Below are 19,817 nucleotides of genomic sequence, written 5' to 3' on the forward strand. Positions count from 1 at the left end.
AACCTTCTCAGATCTATAACTTCAATGGAGCATTTTTCCATAACCACTAGTAAATACTCTTATCGCTTCTACTTTCATGTTAACAAAATTAACAACATTACATCCCCATTCTTAGTCTTAATTTGGTTATTCTTCAAAAAAGAAACAAAAAAAAAAATCATATAAATTTTATATTTATCCCCAATTTACCATAAACACACGTCCTTTTGTCATTTCTTACCGGTGGAGCATTTCTCCACGGAGATTTCTTCTTACCCGAGATAATCTTCACCTTAATTAGGGGCAATGGAATCAATGAGGTCTGAAATTTTAGTATGGAAGTTATCTACCAGGTTATTTACTGAGTTAGAGGACAAAGTGAAAGTGGAAGAGTAACTTAGTTAAAGGTTTTAGTTGCACTGTCCTTAATAAAGCATTTTCTTTTTATGTCTCTTTGGCTAATTTTGTGTGTGTTGGCTGTTTAATGTTGAGTCAAACCAAAATGTTTAACTAATTACTTTGCCTCTCTGTCTTGGGGGTTGTCAACATGGATGTTGAAATCTCCCACAATGAATAAACAGTCGTAGTCAACACATATCACAGATAGAAGGTCATTGAAATCATTGTAAAAGTGTGTTTTGGGTTTCATAGGCCTGTAAATGTTCATAACCATATTTCGAGCAGGGCCCTCTACCTGGACAGCCAGATATTCAAAAAGGTAAAATCTGCATAAAAACACCTGTTTATATTTTAAGGAATCATGAAACACAGACATCAGCCTAGAAAAAAATGCCCACTTTCCCGGCAAATGTTAAAGTTGTTGGTAAAGTTTACTAATTTTGCAGCACATGCTTTTATAAGTTGTTTTATTTGGCTCAAAACATCACACTGCAATGACAAAGTATTAAAGTGAAAATGTTACTGACACACTATAAAAAGAGGAATAACATACATCACACTGATTTAAATCATTTTAGGAAAGACATGACAGAAAACTCGCGGTTATTTATTAACAGCAAGTGCATGTAGAATAGAATCTCATTTTTTCAAGTCTTTCATTTCTCCTTTGTTGATCCACCTATTGTCACACAGCCGACAGAGCAGAAAGGGAGATACTTTAACTGTGTTAAAAAACAGTGAGTAAAATAATGGAAACATCAATGATGATATTATGTCAAGCCTGTATGGATTTATCCATGCAGGCCTGAATAGTTGTCTGAGCAGAATAGGAAAGCACCCTACATGACTATGTGGTCGATCACAACAAACAGTCGAACATGAACCTTAGATTGTATAATAGATCACAGAGAAAGACATATTCTTCTATGTAAGTTTTGTAATGTTGATTTAATTTAATTACTTTATTTAATTTGTGAACATATTTTAATTAGGGCGGGTTCCTCATAAAATCAGAACTCTGTGGTCGAATATGATGCGTCCATTCTGGTTCACGCTCTAATTCAGAGGGTGGCGGTAAGGCACACCAAAAGCTGATTGCCAACCGCCAATAAACCGAAGAAGAAGACGAGTTGCGTTGGTTTGTAAAGCTACCATCTAGAACAGGACCATCTGCTCGGGTCGCTGGAGAGAACCTGGATTCACGGCTTATCTCCTGAGCTGTAAATACGTCCAGCTGTGCTGCAGTCACGTCACGCTGATGTGTCAGGTGGAAGAAGAGTATCACGAGCAGCTGGAGCGCGTGGACGCACCTGGGTAAGAGGTCCAAACGTCCACGCGCTGGGATAACACAGTTCCACGATGAGAATACACGAGTGTTTATGCTGGTATTTAATGATGCAGCAAAACCTTATTAAATGAATAAATATGTAGAATGTTTTTGTTAATGTAACCTCTAACAGGTGGGAACTAATGTAGGGAACGGAACTGCAACCATATAAAATAAGGACCGACAGTGTTGGCGGAAGGTTCTGGCAGTGACACGAACGTGTTTACAGATTGTTGTGGTGACAGCCCACATTGTTGTTACAGGGCTGGAAAAAACTGTTTACCCCTTTACAGATTTTTTTTTTTCTTGTTTTGATTTTTTGACGTATTTAAATATTTCAAACAAATGTTCATTTGTTTGAAATATTTAAATACGTCAAACAAATGTTCATTTCACGCAAAAATAATCTAAGTAAATACAAAAAGCAGTTAAGTTATCCAAACCAACCTGAGCCATTGTTGAAAACGTTTGGGGGTGGATTAGATTTCTACAAGTCCTTTTTTCCCCTCAATAAAAGATATACCGTTTATATTTACTCGGGTTGTCTTTGTCTGACAGAAATGTGTTTGTTTGAAATCTGTGAGGGTGCAAATACCTTTTCACAACACTGTAGATTATCTTGCAAAGTGATTAACTTCAAAAAATCTTTACTAGCTTAAATGCTGTGTATTTTTTTCTGTCACAAAATAATCAGCTGACTTCAGGTCAGTATAGCACAGGAGAAGCTGTCCAGACCAGTCCAGCTGAAATCAGTCGAATGATCAGATTGTTTTGGAGAACAGCCCTGAGGCAAGAAGCAGTGCTAGAAAAAGATCAAGTATAGACTGAACATCTACAGGAAGTACAGCAGAAGACTGGTGCTACTTTGTTCAGAGAAAGAATAACGCTGACATGGGTCATACCGTGTCACCAGTGAAGCATGTTTTTATGATCCATGTATTGGGTTGCTTCTCATCCAAGAGATTGGCCTTCATCGACCAGGCTTTTTGGGTCACAACACAACAGTTTTGTTAAAGTGGCATGAAGATCAAAACATTGAAACTTTGGATCCCCACTAAGAAGCTGTGGTCAGTCCTCAAAAAGCAGGCGGTGAAACAGAAGCTAACAAACTCGAGAGATGGTAGAGTTTATAGGAAAGTCATCAGGATAAACAGGATTTATAACAATTGAAATTAAAAAGTGAATATACAGATAATAAAAAAATAGCAGGATCTTTTATTTTCTGTCATGTATTCCACTCTTAGTAGGTTTCCAAAATATTAGAATTTTTTTTTTTTAAACAAAACACTGTTTTTCTCTATGTTATTAGTGTTTCGAAAAAATGTGCGAAATGCAAGGAGGAGCTGGCAGCTGTGGTCATCAGAGCAGGAGATGCTTATTGCAGGTAGGACACAGCAGCCAGATGCTAATCAGGAATCACTGTGCATGCAGCACTATCACTCATCCAGGTTAGCTAGCACGGTAAAAACAAGCCATATAAGGCATCATTCAAGTTACTAGGCAGGCACTTATATTTCATATATAGAAGGTAATGTATCATTGTAAAGTATTTACTCTGCCGTACCTGGTCATAATAATTAGAATATCATATGAGAAAGACATTGCTCATAAAAGGCGCAAAGCTTCGAAAAGTGTTATGTTGCAGAGTGTCCTGCTTTCTGTCTTTGCTCTAATCCTGCTTCGTTCTCAGGAGCTGTTTCAGAGATAGCTTTATCCATAAGTTTAGAGCCATGCTGGGGAAAACCAGAGTCATCTTCCCTGGAGAGAAGGTGAGGAGATAACATATTTATGAACCTGATCTACATCCTGTTAATGCTGGGTAGGAGACACTCTGCTTGTTGTAACAAATCAAAAAGCTTCCTTAAAAAAAGTATTCAGGAATGCCGTCTGCCAAAAGTTTTAACTGGCTGACACAGATTCCTCATTTCTGTGAGGTCAGATTGGCAGTCAGATTTTCTTTCTAAGGACTAGAAAACACCTACAAGCTGATTAGTGTAAAGTTTAGATTCTACTAACACTCAACAGCATTGACCATGAAGTGATGACAGATATACAAGAAGTTCCCAGTTCATGTATAAAAGTATAGATCCATAATCACTGAGCTCAAAATGCATCAAACAGCATGTTGGTTGTTCATGCATTGTAGTACCAAACGTCCAGTTTTATAATTGGTGGATCATTACATATGACTATAGGTAAAATATTCTTCATTTATTACCTCAGGCTTCTTTTCCTGGCAGTGGTTTCCTGTACTCTGGAACCCAATAGAAGGAGAATATATAGCACCTAAAATATGAAAACCTGAAAATTTCAAACTGTTTCAGCCCATAAGTAACAGCTATAACAGCTTCAGCTCTTCTGGGAAGGCCTTCCTCAAGGTTTAGGAGTGTTTATTCTTCCTGAAGTGCAACTGTGAGGTTAGACACTGATGTTGGATGTCCCGGGTCACAGTCCAAAGGTATTCTAACAGGTTGAGGTCCGGTTATGATCTTCACACTAAACTCCCTCATACATGTCCTAACAGACCTTGCTTTTTTTACTGGTGTTCAGTCATACTGGAACAGAAACTGTTCATCATAAAACTATATTCACAATGCTGGGAGCATAAAACTTTCTAAAATATCTTGAGCTCCTTTCACTGGACCTAAAAGGGTTGAGTCCAACTCAGACCATAATTCTCCCTCCACCGAACTTTACACAGTGGATTAAGGGATGTACCGTTCTCCTGACAGCTGCCAAACCCAGACTTATCATTGGATTGCTGGACAGAGACAGGTCATTTTTCACTCCAGAGAACATGTCTCCACTGCTCGAGAGTTCAGTGGCAGTTTACACCACTGCATCTGACTCCATGCAGATGGTGATGTAAGGCTTGGATGCAGTCGCTCAGCCATGGAGACCCATTCCATGAAGCTCTTTTGTCACTGTTCTTTAACTAATCTAAGGTTGTTACCTCTTTGCACTTTTCTCCTCAGCATCCTCTGACCCCTCCTTGTGGTTTTAGGTGGCCTACCACCTCATGGCTCAGTTGCTGTTGTTCCCAATCACTCCACTGTTATAATCTGACTAACAGCTGACTGTGGAGTAATCTGAATTGTGATTTGAAAGCTCATTCTCTCACATCTCAACTCTCAGCGATAAAGTTACCAGCAGATCTTACAAACAAAGGAACTGAGTCGGTCCAAACTCTGCCAGAAACCTGATGTGTAATGAATGGTGTGGAAGATGTAACACTGAATTTTTTCTTCTCTCTCTAGGTGCTGCTGGCTGTGTCTGGGGGTCCTTCATCCTGCTCAATGCTCAGTCAAGTCCAAGAGGTGTAACATTTGATTAAAGCCTTTCTCTAAGCAGAACTGGGTTGGTCAGAGTGAAACTCCTCATACTGAAGCGTACAGCTGCTCTTCTTATTGTCCTGTCAGTGTAGAAGTATCTTTGTAATTATCCCTTCTAATGAGAAGCAAGTCTTTTCAGTTTTGGCTCTGACTATCACTGGATTAGTGTTTTGGGATTATTTCAGCTTTACATCGACGTGAACCCAATGTCTTAGCAGCACCGAAACAATATTTTCCAGAAACTGGTTCCAGTGTAAAAATTCTGTATGTGACATTTACAAAAAGAAGACTTCATGCATAAACACAATTTATTTATATAGGACAAGGCTTAAGGCAGTCTAATCCAATCATACAGACAGATTCCAAGTCAATCTCACTGATTCCAAATTTATCCTAGTTATCAAACAATGTGGTGGATTGTTAGCCCTGGAGGTCAGCCGGGCTGGAGGTCAGCCGGTCCAGAGCTACTGTCCTCCAGCTAAATGCATCCTTTGCCAAACACACTTGAATTAAAGGAGTGGCTCATTACCAGACCTCTGCAGAGCTGGATGACTGAAGGCTGATGAGGGAATCTGGATATTGGATTCAGGTGTGTTGGAGAAGGGATGCATTTAGCTGGAGGACAGTAGCTCTGGAGGACTGGACCCAGGCACCCCTGCTGTAGGACATCCAAATATTCTCTAGATCATCTTTAACTACCATCTACATGCTGTTAAACCTTGTTTTACAGTCATTCTTGTTTCTCCCTCCTGTCAGGGTGTGAGTCAGAATGCTCATAAAAAGCTGCGGTTCTCACCTGGGATTGTTTACATCGATGGTAAATTAAATCACTCATTTCAATCAGTCCAGTTATTTTCCATCAGTCTGAAGGAATTCTGTTGAATACATCTTCTATAGACTGTGTGTCTATGTTTCCAGAGGGTGGCGCTCATGGCCAGTCTAAAGAGATGAAACTGAAAACAACATCTGAGCTTTGTGAAATGTTCAGATCAACTGGTTTTCCCTTCTACATTCTACCACTGGAGCAGGTCAGTATGAATGCAGGGACAGGCTGCTGACCCACCACACTGGGTCTCTCTTCATATCAATACTGGCCTGCTTTCACAGTTCCAGTGCTTTGCAAAAGGTTCTTAAACGTATGACCACAAACCTCAATGTTTGTTATTGGGATTTGATGTGACAGATCAATGAAGTAACACAGTATACTCCAGTTTATTTTTATAGCACCAATTCACAACAGAAGTCTTTTGAAGGTACTTTACACTACAGACAGATTCAGTTTCTATACAGACCTCTACTACACTACTCATAAAAAGTTATTGATAATCAGCTTTCTACTGACATTCCAGGATGAACCTAAAATGCACTATAACCTTTACTGGTGAACCTAATGTGACCTTCTCTAATCGTTTAAATGCTCTTGTCAAACTGCTCAAGGTTCCAGTACTTTTTGCACATCTTGCTGTTCTCTAACAAGGAGCTTAATGGCAAGATTCACAACAGGTGTTTAATCCATGAATCGACCAACAAACCTCCTGCTTCAGTCAGAATTGGCTTTCAATCAGTCCTCCTCATCAGGCTGTTCACATTTTAAGACGACAACTAATAATTGATCAGTAGTAGCTCGTCATTGGAGGCTCCAAGCAGGAAGTTCTCAGATGGAGGTGGCCACTGAGCTTAGAACATCACAGAGTGTCAGGAAGTCACGAAAAGGCTTAGAAGTGGACGTCCTTTGGCCACATCCCACTGATGACCGCTTCATTGTGAACAGAACTCTGCAGAACCAGATGATGAATGCCACTCATCTCCTGGCACATTTAATGGGGGTGAGAGGCACCTAAGTGTCACATCAGATCATTAGAAACCGTTCACATCAGGGTGGTCTGCGTGCTAGATGACCTGTAAGGGTACCTGAACACACCACCAGGCAGGCCAGGGAGTGTTTACGCTGGATGAAGGACCAGTGGGCCTCAGTGCCTTTCTCTGAAGGTCGATTCACGTTTAGCAGAAATTATGTTGGAGATGTCAAGGAGAGCACTACAGGTCCTTCTCAAAATATTAGCATATTGTGATAAAGTTAATTATTTTCCATAATGTCATGATGAAAATTTAACATTCATATATTTTAGATTCATTGCACACTAACTGAAATATTTCAGGTCTTTTATTGTCTTAATACGGATGATTTTGGCATACAGCTCACGAAAACCCAAAATTCCTATCTCACAAAATTAGCATATTTCATCTGACCAATGAAAGAAAAGTGTTTTTAATACAAAAAACGTCAACCTTCAAATAATCATGTACAGTTATGCACTCAATACTTGGCCGGGAATCCTTTTGCAGAAATGACTGCTTCAATGCAGCGTGGCATGGAGGCAATCAGCCTGTGGCACTGCTGAGGTCTTATGGAGGCGCAGGATGCTTTGATAGCGGCCTTTAGCTCATCCAGAGTGTTGGGTCTTGAGTCTCTCAACGTTCTCTTCACAATATCCCACAGATTCTCTATGGGGTTCAGGTCAGGAGAGTTGGCAGGCCAATTGAGCACAGTGATACCATGGTCAGTAAACCATTTACCAGTGGTTTTGGCACTGTGAGCAGGTGCCAGGTCGTGCTGAAAAATGAAATCTTCATCTTCATAAAGCTTTTCAGCAGATGGAAGCATGAAGTGCTCCAAAATCTCCTGATAGCTAGCTGCATTGACCCTGCCCTTGATAAAACACAGTGGACCAACACCAGCAGCTGACACGGCACCCCAGACCATCACTGACTGTGGGTACTTGACACTGGACTTCTGGCATTTTGGCATTTCCTTCTCCCCAGTCTTCCTCCAGACTCTGGCACCTTGATTTCCGAATGACATGCAGAATTTGCTTTCATCCGAAAAAAGTACTTTGGACCACTGAGCAACAGTCCAGTGCTGCTTCTCTGTAGCCCAGGTCAGGCGCTTCTGCCGCTGTTTCTGGTTCAAAAATGGCTTGACCTGGGGAATGCGGCACCTGTAGCCCATTTTCTGCACACGCCTGTGCACGGTGGCTCTGGATGTTTCTACTCCAGACTCAGTCCACTGCTTCCGCAGGTCCCCCAAGGTCTGGAATCGGCCCTTCTCCACAATCTTCCTCAGGGTCCAGTCACCTCTTCTCGTTGTGCAGCGTTTTCTGCCACACCCTTTCCTTCACACAGACTTCCCACTGAGGTGCCTTGATACAGCACTCTGGGAACAACCTATTCGTTCAGAAATTTCTTTCTGTGTCTTACCCTCTTGCTTGAGGATGTCAATAGTGGCCTTCTGGACAGCAGTCAGGTCGGCAGTCTTACCCATGATTGGGGTTTTGAATGATGAACCAGGCTGGGTGTTTTAAAGGCCTCAGGAATCATTTGCAGGTGTTTAGAGTTAACTCGTTGATTCAGATGATTAGGTTCATAACTCGTTTAGAGACCCTTTTAATGATATGCTAATTTTGTGAGATAGGAATTTTGGGTTTTCATGAGCTGTATGCCAAAATCATCCATATTAAGACAATAAAAGACCTGAAATATTTCAGTTACTGTGCAAAGAATCTAATATGTATGAATGTTAAATTTTCATCATGACATTATGGAAAATAATGAACTTCATCACAATATGCTAATATTTTGAGAAGGACCTGTATGCATCAGTTACTGTTGTCACCAGACCAGCCTTTGGTGGTGGTGGTACAGTGTGGACAGGTGTGTCTAGTCAATACAGAACTGCTCTACACTTTGTGAATGGTACAGCTACAAGCCCATACTACCTGAATTACATCATTAATCCAGTCATTGTGGCCCTGCATGAACAACACAGATCTAATTCTATCTTCATGGACAACAATGCTCCAGCTCCCTGAGGTCGCATCATTAGGGAATGACTGCTGGAGACCTCCAATGAACAGTGGGATGCCATGTTTCAGCAGACAATAAATGGACTTGTGAACACCATGAGAAGTTGTTGTCAAGCTGTAATTGATGCTGAAGGTCACATGACATGTTATTGAGACTTTGAGATTGTTTGTTGTGGTATACCCACCACTGTTGTTAGCTTTTGTTTCATTGAATTGTTTGACACCAGGATATCACCATTGCATGCTTCAACGTAAGCCATACTTTCATGATATGATTTAACCTGAAAGTCAAATATCCCAAACTTTTTGTGAGTAGTGTATTCAGTTCAATCCTTGTTAGAAAACATTCATCGGTTTTCTATCCAAGGAAATCCAGCCGATTGCATCAAGTGACAGACTTTGAAGCAATCCCTCCTCCTGAACAAGCATGCGGTGACAGTGAAGGTTTCTTCCTTTAACAGGAAGAAATCTCCAGCAGAACCAGCCTCAGTGTAAGTGAGCTTCTGCCACAACCGACTAGGGCTTAAAGAAGATAGAGCAGACATACAAAAAAACATAGGAGCAGTCATCCAGGAGTAGTTTCTACCTGCTGCATTCAGAAGCTAGAGATGAGATGGCAGCACACTAGAGAACAGATGATATTACCTCACTAGAGGTTCACCTTTATTTTGTCCTGCTGCTGAAACTATTTAATTTCCCCCTAAAGAGATGATAAAGTTAATCTTTTCTCCATATAATAAATGTATGATTGTTATAGAAGTTTATGTTCTCATTTACTCGACTACTAAGGGGGTGGATCCCCATTTATTAATTTGCTGTTATTCATTGTTCAGAGAATATCTCTCCTTTCTCGCGGTCTTTCCACCATCTTCTTGGCTTAAGACGCTCTTAGGCTCACTAAAAGTTCTCCTCGCTACACTAAACATTTCCTCACGTTAGAGATCTCTTAAGGTCTAGCATGCTTCGTGAATAACTTTTATCTTACCGAGGGAAAATACTTAGAAAAATTGTAGAATTCGAGAAATTCTACAATTCTTCTTAGAATGACGTCACTAGGATCTACTTTTAGTCTTAGGATTCTTGGTGAATACGGGTCCCGGTCTTTATAGAAGAGTGACAAGAGAAGCCAATGTTGAAAGAAAGCCATTAGATGTCCTGTTTTCAGTTTGTAGAAAGCTGTGCAGGAGACACAGCAAACATGAGGACTAAGGTGCTCTGTGCATTGTATGTGGCAGAGAAGTAACTGCCCAATCCTGGGCACATAATGCACATGGATTCACCTGGTGGTGGCAGGATCATGCAGTGGGAAGACTTTTTTCGCATGGACAGAGAAGCTGTTCAGAGTGGATGAGAAGATGGCTGAAGGTACCAGCAGGACAACCCTGGAAGAAAACCTGTTGAAGGCTGCAGAAGACTTGAAGCTGAGAAGGAGATTCGTCTTCCAGCTGGACAACCATTCCAAACAGACAGCCAGAGACACAATGGGATTGTTTAGAACAAAGCATATTCAGTGTTAGAATGGCCTAGTCAAAGTCTAGACCTAAATCCACCTGATGATCTATAGCAAGACTTTAAAACTGATGTTCATGGATGTTCTCCATCTAATCTGACTGAGCATGAGCTGCTTTATAAAGAATAATGAGCAAAAATGTCAGTCAGTAGATGTTCAAAGTTGGGAGAAACATTCAACCAAAGACCATGTATCATCTGCCTTCCATTTCACAGTAATGCACCGTACTTTTTGATGGTCGGCAACAGAACATTTGTTAATGTTTGTGGCTTTAACATAAACTGGAATAGGTGAAGGGTGTGAATACTTTTTGTATTATAAAAAGTGACCACATGTTTGCATCATGGCTATGAACAAATAAGAAGTTAATGCTGCTTTAAAGATCATGATGACATTTTAGGTTTCTAAAGGTGTTTCCCTGCCTTCTTCTAGGTTCTGGACCTTCCTGGATCTGTTGTGGTGGCTCCTTCATCACCGTTAGACCAACCCAGGTCTGCCTACAAAGCGGCTGTGGATCTCTTCCTGCAGAGTGGCAGCGGCAGGACTGATGTAATGGCTCAGGAGCAGGAGGGTGTGTCACTACCTGCTATCCAGGAGTCCCAGACACACTTACTGCAGCAGCTGATCGGCTCAGCTAAAACACTGACGGCTAAACAAGACCTTTTAAACACCCTAAGGTCTGACTGCATTACTTTCTCTGTAGCTATCTCTCATCCATTTATTAAAGCATCACTCATGCCCATTTGCACTCCAGTTTGTTTTTCCCAAACCAGGCTGACCTGGCTGTGAATTTTCTCTCCAAAGGCAGCATCTGCTGGTGCACACTGCTCGGACTAGAGGCTACAGTAAACTCATGCTTGGAGACAACTGCACGAGACTCGCCGTGAAACTGCTCACCAGTATAACACTGGGCAGAGGAGCACAGTTGGCCCAGGACACGGTGCGAACACTGGGGCAGGGAAATATGATGACTGCACGCCCAGCTGTTCTTAGCATCTCCTGTCAGAGGACATGAGCAGATCCTAGGGAAATTAAGTGTAAAATATCTGATATTATTTGTTTCCCAGGGCTTCTCCGACTGCAGGTATGGTGATGTAGTAGCAGTGAGGCCAATGAGGGAATACTCAGCTAAAGAAATAGCTTACTACAATCATATGTTCAAAGTGCCATCTGTTGTCATCCCAAGCCTGGACACAAAGGTGAGAATCCAGCTGATGACCGTTTCTTACATCATAACCTAAACAGACATGCTTTTTTTCACAAAAGGAAAAGTCTGGTATATCTCTCCTGTTTGGTGGGAACGGACATGTTTTCTTGAGCAGTGTGTTTGTATCCGTCCCACAGACACCTGACAAGGCGAGCATCCAGCGTCTGACCGAGAGCTTTGTCACCAAACTGCAGGCAGACTTTCCTTCTACTGTGAGCACAATCTACCGGTCAGTCAGGAACCACCAGCATCCTTCATAAGATAAAGTACCAGAACTCCAACATCATTAACCAGATCAGTCACTGTTTTTGACATAAACTATTTCTTCATGGCAAAACATTCGGTAGCAGGTACAGGAGAGTAAACCCAGCAGAGCCGACAGTAAGGACATGCTGATACTGTTTAATGGAATCAATGATTCAAAGGGGTGTCTTCAACATGATGGCAGTGTGTAGATAAATCAGTGAGGTGGTTCATTCTGTGAACAGTCTTGAAACAGGCAGAGAGGTCAGAGAGAATTTCTCTCTGAGGAAATGGGTCGGTCCAGGCATTGTTCAGAAGAACAGAGTACTTTGATGAAAAGTGTAATTGTAGAGGACCTAATTGCTGGAAGTAAGCACATGAACTTGAATTTTATCCCATTGTTAATCCACAAGGTTTTATGTGATGTTGGTTCATCCTTCACAGCTGTAATGGCTTCAGCTCCTCTGGGAAAACGTTCCATAAAGTTTAGGACCTTTATGGGAATTATTCTTCCAGAAGTGCGTTTGTGAGGTCAGACACTGACGTAGGACAAGATGGCTTGGCTAATTCATTCGAAAGGTGTTCCTTCATGTTGCAACAGGAAGGGATCATCTTCAAACTGTTGCCACAAAGTTTGCTGAAGCATCGAGTTCCTTTTCACTGGACCCTAACAGACTGAGCCCACCTTGTGGAAACAGCCCCACACCATAATCCTCCCTCCACCAAACTTTACACTTGACACAATGTAATCAGGCCAGTACCGTTCTTCTAGCCAAACCCAGACTCATCCATTGTAGTGGCACACAGAGAACATATCTCTGCTGCTCTAGAGTCCGGTGACTGCATACTTTACACCACTGCATCCACTACTTTGCATTGAACTTGGTGATGTAATTCAATTCAGTTTATTTATATAGGGCCAATTCACAACACATGTTGTCTCAAGGCACTTCACAACAGTCAGGTACATACATTCCAATTAGTCCTAACCATTGAACAGTGCAGTCAGAGTTAGCTATTTATTCAAATTGGATAGAATATTTTTTTGTCTAAGGAAACCCAGCAGATTGCATCCAGTCAGTGACTTGCAGCATTCCCTCCCCCCGGATGAGCATGTAGAGATAGTGGACAGTCACTGGTGTTGACTTTGCAGCAATCCCTCATACTGAGCATGCATGTAGCGACAGTGGAGAGGAAAAACTCCCTTTTAACAGGAAGAAACCTCCAGCAGAACCAGGCTCAGTGTGAGCGGCCATCTGCCACGACCGACTTGGGGTTTGAGAGAACAGAACAGAGACACAAAGAGAACAAAGAAGCACTGATCCATGAGTCCTTTCTATGGGAAGGAAAAGTAAATGTTAATGGATGTGGCTCCTTTAGTCGTTTCACCTAGAAAGAAAGAACAGATAAACTCTGAGCCAGTTTTCAAGGTTAGAGTCTGAAAGAGAGCACATACAGTTAGTTACAGTTAAGCTCAGTCAATCGCCATGTCTAGGAGAGAGAAAGGGTTAAATACTGAAAGACAGGGCTATGTGGATCATCGGTAGAAGGTGAGCATTAAGTTGTTGCCAGCAGAAGCTTGGACGATTCCCTAAGAGATGTAAGGGTTGGGTGTAGCTGCTCACTCCACAGGTAGCATCCTATCATGGTACCAAGGTGGAATTCACTGAGCTCCTGAGAGCGACCTGTTCTTTCACTAATAATAGTCGCAGCATGACTACTCTGATTTGGAGGAGTGACCTAGGACTTTTGGCAATACGGTGTATGAAGAAGATCAAAAAATGACAACCTGCCCAGCTGAAATGTCCCCTTGTTGAAAGAATATGAATGTTTTAGAGAGGTTAGTTTTCCCAGAAAACTGGCTGATCTAAAGACAAATTAAGCAACATTCGGTGGGCCAATGAAAGTTCTTATACTGTGGTGTCGGAGCTATTTTCTACTCCCATAACCTTGATCCTGTATGTGTTGATACAGGACCGGCGAGAAGCTACAGACCACCTGCAGGAGCTCCTCTGCTGCTGAGGGCACTGACCGATGTCTGCTGTGTATGTGCAACCTGGATACAGTTGTAGGTGAGTCTGTTCCAACCGAGAGAAGCATGGGTTTTAGTGACCGCTGGGATGGTGGGAACTGGTGTTTCTACAGTAAATAGCTGTTACACACATTTCTCTGAAAAGTGACTCCTTTAACCCCACATCACACCCTAAAACAGACGCATTTTATAACATATTCCAGAAAAACTGCAAATGACACGAATACAGTTCTTTCATGCAGAGCATTAATGAAAAACACCCAGACATCACCTTCCTACCCATGTCATGCTATAGCATAGGCCATTTGATGTGCAGCTACAACAGGCTGCCGCTGATATTTAACTCACTTCCATTAGTGTCACAATGTAGAGACAATGTTCAGTCTGCAGTCCTATGGTGTCCAGTTAAGCCTCCTATATGAATGGTGGCTGTAAGTAAAGATTTTTCCTTTGTTTATTGAGAAGAGTATAAATGATTTTCCAAAAGTCCAATTTTTTTTTCAAATGTAATCAATCAATTAAAAATCTATTATTTTATTCAAAACTCATCTTGATTTGCATTGTTTCTGACAGGAAATGTAACAGGCATCCCTCAGAACATAAAACTATCTTTATAATAATAATAATAATAATAATTATGGGCTAAACTAGACATGACAGGGACTTGATGTAACACGCAGCTTATTTTTCCCATTTAGACCCATGTAACATATGGATCAAGATAAGGAAACAGCAGCTTTAACATGATTGGTCATTGTAAGGTTTCTCCCTTATTTCTTCTTCTGTGATCATTTTTCCCTCCTTTCTGCAGCAGATGAATGAAGTTTTTGTTTTCTCCTGTTTTTCAGAGGAGGCTTCAGCTCTCCAGGCCACACTGATTTCAGAGCAGCTCTCTCAGAGTAAAGTCCCTCATACCTCAGGCCAAAACTCAGGTGCAGTATTCTATCAGGATCACCATAAGTTACACAAAACGGTGTAAAGCCAGTTTATGCATTCACTGCTCAGAGATCAGATGTCATTTCTTGTGTGTCTTGTTGGGGCAGTTCCTCTGACTTTAGTAGCATGTGTGTCCTTTTTTCAGTGAAACCAGAACCAACTGCTGCTGTTGGACAGTGTTGCTCCTCTGAAGGACCCTGTGGGGGGCCAGAAGGTGCTGTTGGCTGCTATTCTTCTCCAAAGTAAGGGCTGATTTATTGCTGACAACCAGGGGCCTCATGTACTAAAGCTTTCATACTAAACGTTTGCGGTAGGGAGAAATTCTGGAAATTGTGGTGTACAAAAAATTCAGATGTACGAAAGCGTGCGTAGACATGTCACCGCACATGTTGCCTTCATACATCCCAATTTGCGGTGAATTTGGCATAGCTTGGACCGCACGGTCCCCGCCCCTGAATACTTATGCAAAGTATTATAAATAACCAGAAGGCACCCACCACGTGTCCAAATAACCATGACAACAGATGGGACCCTTATAGCAGTATGAGTCCAGTCTGTAGCTCTGACTACATTCAGAAATCTGCTCCTCGCTGCAAGTCAGTGCCACAGTTTAGGGGAACTTTCTAAATCTGAGCAACATATGGATGAGGCCGTCCCATATAGCTGGCATGGCCCGTCTCAGGGATGACTGTTAAATACCCGACCTGTCAGTCAGCTCCATCAGAAAAGCTCCGGTTAAAAGAACCGCAGCGTAGGGAGAACTGGAACTGGCACCAGTGACCCACGGTTCTTCCTGGTTTCCCTCTGTAACACTGAGGCCATCTCCATGCAGAGCTCCAAAATAATTGCTCTGGGCAATTTGAACCGGCTGATAAGCCATGCATCATCATGTACCAGCAGGTCAGTAGGATCTCTGAACAAAAAGCTCCCTCTCACTTCTTCCATTGATGGTGTTCTCCAGCTGAGCCAAAGCTGCTATGGTTCCATAATTATGCACAACTTTACGCAGCTATTTATGGACATGTGTGATTGTCTCCAGCTTGTCCACCTTAGGAATCATCAAACCCGACTTGTTAGGAGTTAATCTGCTGATCCAATACACATTTCTTTTTCATTGAAAATGAAAGTGACCCTTAGATGATTCACATGCATTTTATGCTCCTTGGCGCACAGACCGATGAATATTTCCATCAACAGGTAAAAACAGAAGAAGTTTCACAGTTTACATCCGACCGAGATTGTTTCCATCCTTTTCTGAGGTGTGTTATGTTAATGAGGCTAAATCCCGCCCATAGACTGCTGGAGATAGGCACCAGCTCCCCCGCGACCCACTATGGAATAAGCGGTAGAAAATGACTGACTGACTGTTACGTTAATGAGGCTAAATGTGATTCAGTTTCATCGCTCTGGTTTAAACCATAAAAGCTCAAACTCAATAAAAAACCTCAAGTTTGATGCTCCATGAATTAAATAAAACTGAATGAAATCATATTTCAGTTCATTCATGTGAGTTTTAGTTCTCTGTAGTTCATTATTGTCAATTAAAAACGTTTGCGTGGCTTCCGCACATTTTCACTCAATGTTTATTTTTGTACATGCTGAGTTGTGCTTAAAACTTTGCGCCACAAGGTTTTTGTGCGTATTCACGCTTTGTACACGAGGCCCCGGGGCAGGAGGAAAGACACTGGGTGCTGCTGGCCCACTGGGTGCTGCTGGCCCACTATTTCTGTGTTTTTCTGAGTCTCTGTCCTGTCCTGCCCTCCCGGCACCCAGCCTGTCAAGGGGTTTGAAGGACAGGAAAGAAAGTTCATTCTGGCTCTGCTCACAGGAATGTTTAGTCTCCACTGTTGCTAACCGCTCCATGCATGCTGAGGATGGTCAGGGGAACAAAACTGGACTTCCAGTTCAGTCCATTAGTGTCCTATTTACTGAAGACTAGTCTGAGCAGTAAGTTCAACTCAGTCACGATTGGTATAAATGAAGTTAGGTCTATGTAATAACATTTTATGTAAAATGCACCAGCTTAGTTATCTTAAAGTGCTAGGATTACAAGTGTAAAAAAACAAAGTAGAATTAAATAAAAATAATAAAAAAATAAAAAAAATAAAATCAGAAATGATTAAAATTTTCTGAAGAACTCTTCAGTCAGTGGTGTCCTGAGAGATGAGTGGAGCTGATGTGGAAAACCATTAAAAAGTCCTTCAGTTTTGGAGCTGTTCTTCTGACCTTCTATGATTAACAGCATTCCAATAAAGAAACGTCGACCTCCTACATTTAGCCTTGATCCTACCTGTGTAGGTCAGGTCCAGGTCAGTTCGCTTCTTCTAAACTTATATTTACTTATATATCACCAGTAGCAGAACATGAAAGGACATAAGACGAGGGTTAAAGTTGTCCTCTCTGGTAGACGAAGGGTCAGAGGTCATCTGATCTACTTGGATTCATGTTCATTTTGTCCTTCTGGTTATTGTGGCAGATGTTTCCTGTAGCTGACAGCCAGCTGTTTTTTGGCTCTTTATGATGGGACACCTTTAAACAGCAGAACAAGCTGCTGCCATCATGTGGGCTCTTTGTTTTCCAGGCAACCTGAGGCGGCCGAGCTGAGGAGCCTGCTGTGTTACAGCTGCCAGCGGACCATCAGGGACATGGTGAGTGGAAACGCTGTCACTGTGGGTTCTGTAACAGCAGTTTCTGTGACATGCATGAAGTTCAGGAGCCGCAGAGAAAAAATTCTAGCAAGGATTCTGATTTCGTTCTCTGCTGTCTCCAAGTTGGTGGAGCAAACTGGGATTTTACTCTTTCCTAGACTTACTAAAGATCCAGAACTGTGCTGGCCTGGTCCAGGTTCCCATGTTGGCATAGGAAGGAGTGTTTTCATTAAATGCCAAGATTTACATAATGACTTAAAATAATGTTTTTTTGAACTTCATGAAAATAGATGAGTTTTTCACACATGTCCTTTTTCTATTTTCCTCACAGTCTTCTGTTCATCATCTCCCTCATTATGTTCTGTCAGAGGCTCACAGAAGGCAAACCTGGTGAGACACACAATGATCATGTTTTATCTGCTCCAGAAGATCTCCATCACATTACTGCTTTATTTAATGCCGTCTCATCTGGGTAAACTGTTGCAGCAGACATTCACACTACATACAGTGCTGGGAAAAGTAAAACAATCTATCCAACTAACCTGGTTCTAGGTGGAAAAGTAATTACCCCCCAAACCTAATAACTGGCTGTTCCTTCAGGTGTTTGTGATAACTGGCCTTTAGCATCACTGTGGAGGAATTAGCAGAATTATTTTATGATGTGGACCGGGTAGTTGATCTGCTGATTAGATCCTGGTTTCATCTGGAGCACTGGTACAGGGAGTGGGGTTATGAAGTCAACTTTTTGAGCTAATAGAGTGCTTTTCAACAAATGAATGAATATCCATCTGATCAACCTGCTCATTAAATGTACCGAACTGTTTACCCTAGTTAAACCACAGCTTTTCTCAGAATATTCTACAAAAACTACATGAAGTACCCTGGCTGCAGTGTTGTATTTTACAAACCGTGGCTGTAAGGTTAGAACATGTAATCCAGTATGACTTCATTATGGTTTTAAAAGAAAAGCTGATCAACTTCACAGTCCTGCTTTCTTTCTCTGATGACTAATAGATGGAAGCATTGAAGCTCCTCTCAGCGTTCATCCTGACTGCTGTCGTTACTTCTGGATCATTTCAATCCAGAACCTTCTTAATCAACAGATTGTTTTACTGAACCCATAACACACACACACACACATTATTTTTGCTTCCAGATTTTTTGAGTTCTTTTTTTTAAATCTAACTTCTAACAGTTGCTCTCACCTCGATGTTCTGCAGGTCTGCGATGAGAGAGCAGATCAGTGAGTTCCTGCTGGATGATGCGGATGAAAACGATTAGAGGGAGAAGATCAAACTCAAACACGGTTTAATTTATTTTTATATCATGGTGAAACTTCTTGTAACCATAATTGTTCAATTCTTTTTTTATCAATAAAGCAGATATTGTCCCAGAATTTAGCCCTCTGTGAAAAAGCTGGTTTCCTACTGTACAGTAGCTTAACTCCTGTAACTTTATATGAAGATGAAGTGCAAAGTATTTACACCGCTTAAACATTTTTACATTTCACATTGTTACAAACCACAAACTTTAATATTGTTTCTCAGGGTTTATGTGTCCTGTGTTTAGATCCTTCCATTTTCAACCAACCAGTTTCCGTTGTCCTGCTGGAAAAGAGTGCGCCCAAGGCATGATGCTGCCACTACCATGTTTCTTGGTTTCTAAACATGATCTCAGAATAGTGAGGCCAGATTTGTGTTTTCTAACAAATTTCTGCGGCCAGAAACAGAACAGCTGCATTTATGCTGGTATTAAATGACATGAAGGTGACTTCTGTTCACCCTGGATTTGGGAAATTAGAGAAAGGATCGCTAAAGATTTCTATTTGTTAAAACATTTGAAGACCATTTAGCACTTTTTCTCACTTCACAAATATTCGTTACTTTGTGTTGGACTGTCACATAAAATCCATTAATGTTAGTGTTTGTAACGTAACAAGATGTGGAAAAGTTTAAGGAGAATAAATGTATGCTGGTAAATGATACATCTTTGTGGAAATGGAGAGAAAATAACAGATCAAGTTTTCACCATAGTAACCATTTTAGTGTACGATCCAAGTCCATTCGAAGTATTGGGGTACAGCTGGATTCTAATATGCTAATATTGGATTTCAATAAATTAATAAATAGAATCTTATTTTATAAATAGTGTTGGCTTAAGTTCTTAGTTGAACATTTAGTTCCACGTGATGCAAAACTGCATTCTATTCGTATCTGTGAGACAATCCTGTCATTTAGAGCTGGTATGTAGTTGGTTCACAATAACAGCAGTCCAACATTATTTACCAGATCAATGTTTATGGTAGAAATAATTCTACTCAGTAAATGATTCACTAGCAGGT

The 19,817-nt window shown here is 41.3% G+C and overlaps 1 protein-coding gene across 1 annotated transcript; it reads left to right on the top strand.

The window, feature by feature from the left end:
* Positions 1-1,448: 1,448 nt before the first annotated feature.
* On the top strand, positions 1,449-18,876 carry ctu2 (cytosolic thiouridylase subunit 2 homolog (S. pombe)). Its single transcript, XM_047350929.1, has 16 exons — positions 1,449-1,692; positions 3,015-3,089; positions 3,396-3,474; positions 4,963-5,022; positions 5,794-5,854; positions 5,956-6,065; positions 10,843-11,087; positions 11,215-11,350; positions 11,478-11,609; positions 11,755-11,846; positions 13,835-13,932; positions 14,741-14,824; positions 14,974-15,070; positions 17,410-17,476; positions 17,808-17,866; positions 18,697-18,876. The coding sequence occupies exons 1-16, from the start codon at positions 1,637-1,639 to the stop codon at positions 18,755-18,757; spliced, it is 1,512 nt and encodes a 503-aa protein (XP_047206885.1). The 5' UTR covers positions 1,449-1,636; the 3' UTR covers positions 18,758-18,876.
* The last annotated feature ends 941 nt before the right edge of the window (positions 18,877-19,817 follow it).

This window comes from Girardinichthys multiradiatus, chromosome 22 (genome assembly GCF_021462225.1).
Source record: "Girardinichthys multiradiatus isolate DD_20200921_A chromosome 22, DD_fGirMul_XY1, whole genome shotgun sequence".
NCBI classification, from domain to species: Eukaryota; Metazoa; Chordata; class Actinopteri; order Cyprinodontiformes; family Goodeidae; genus Girardinichthys; species Girardinichthys multiradiatus.

Excerpts from the sequence above, each read along its gene's own strand:
- ctu2 (XM_047350929.1), top strand. The coding sequence starts at position 1,637 with ATGTGTCAGGTGGAAGAAGAGTATCACGAGCAGCTGGAGCGCGTGGAC. Across the intron at positions 1,693-3,014 it reads GAGCGCGTGGACGCACCTGG|TGTTTCGAAAAAATGTGCGA; the intron begins GTAAGAGGTCCA and ends CTATGTTATTAG. Across the intron at positions 14,825-14,973 it reads TACCTCAGGCCAAAACTCAG|TGAAACCAGAACCAACTGCT; the intron begins GTGCAGTATTCT and ends TCCTTTTTTCAG.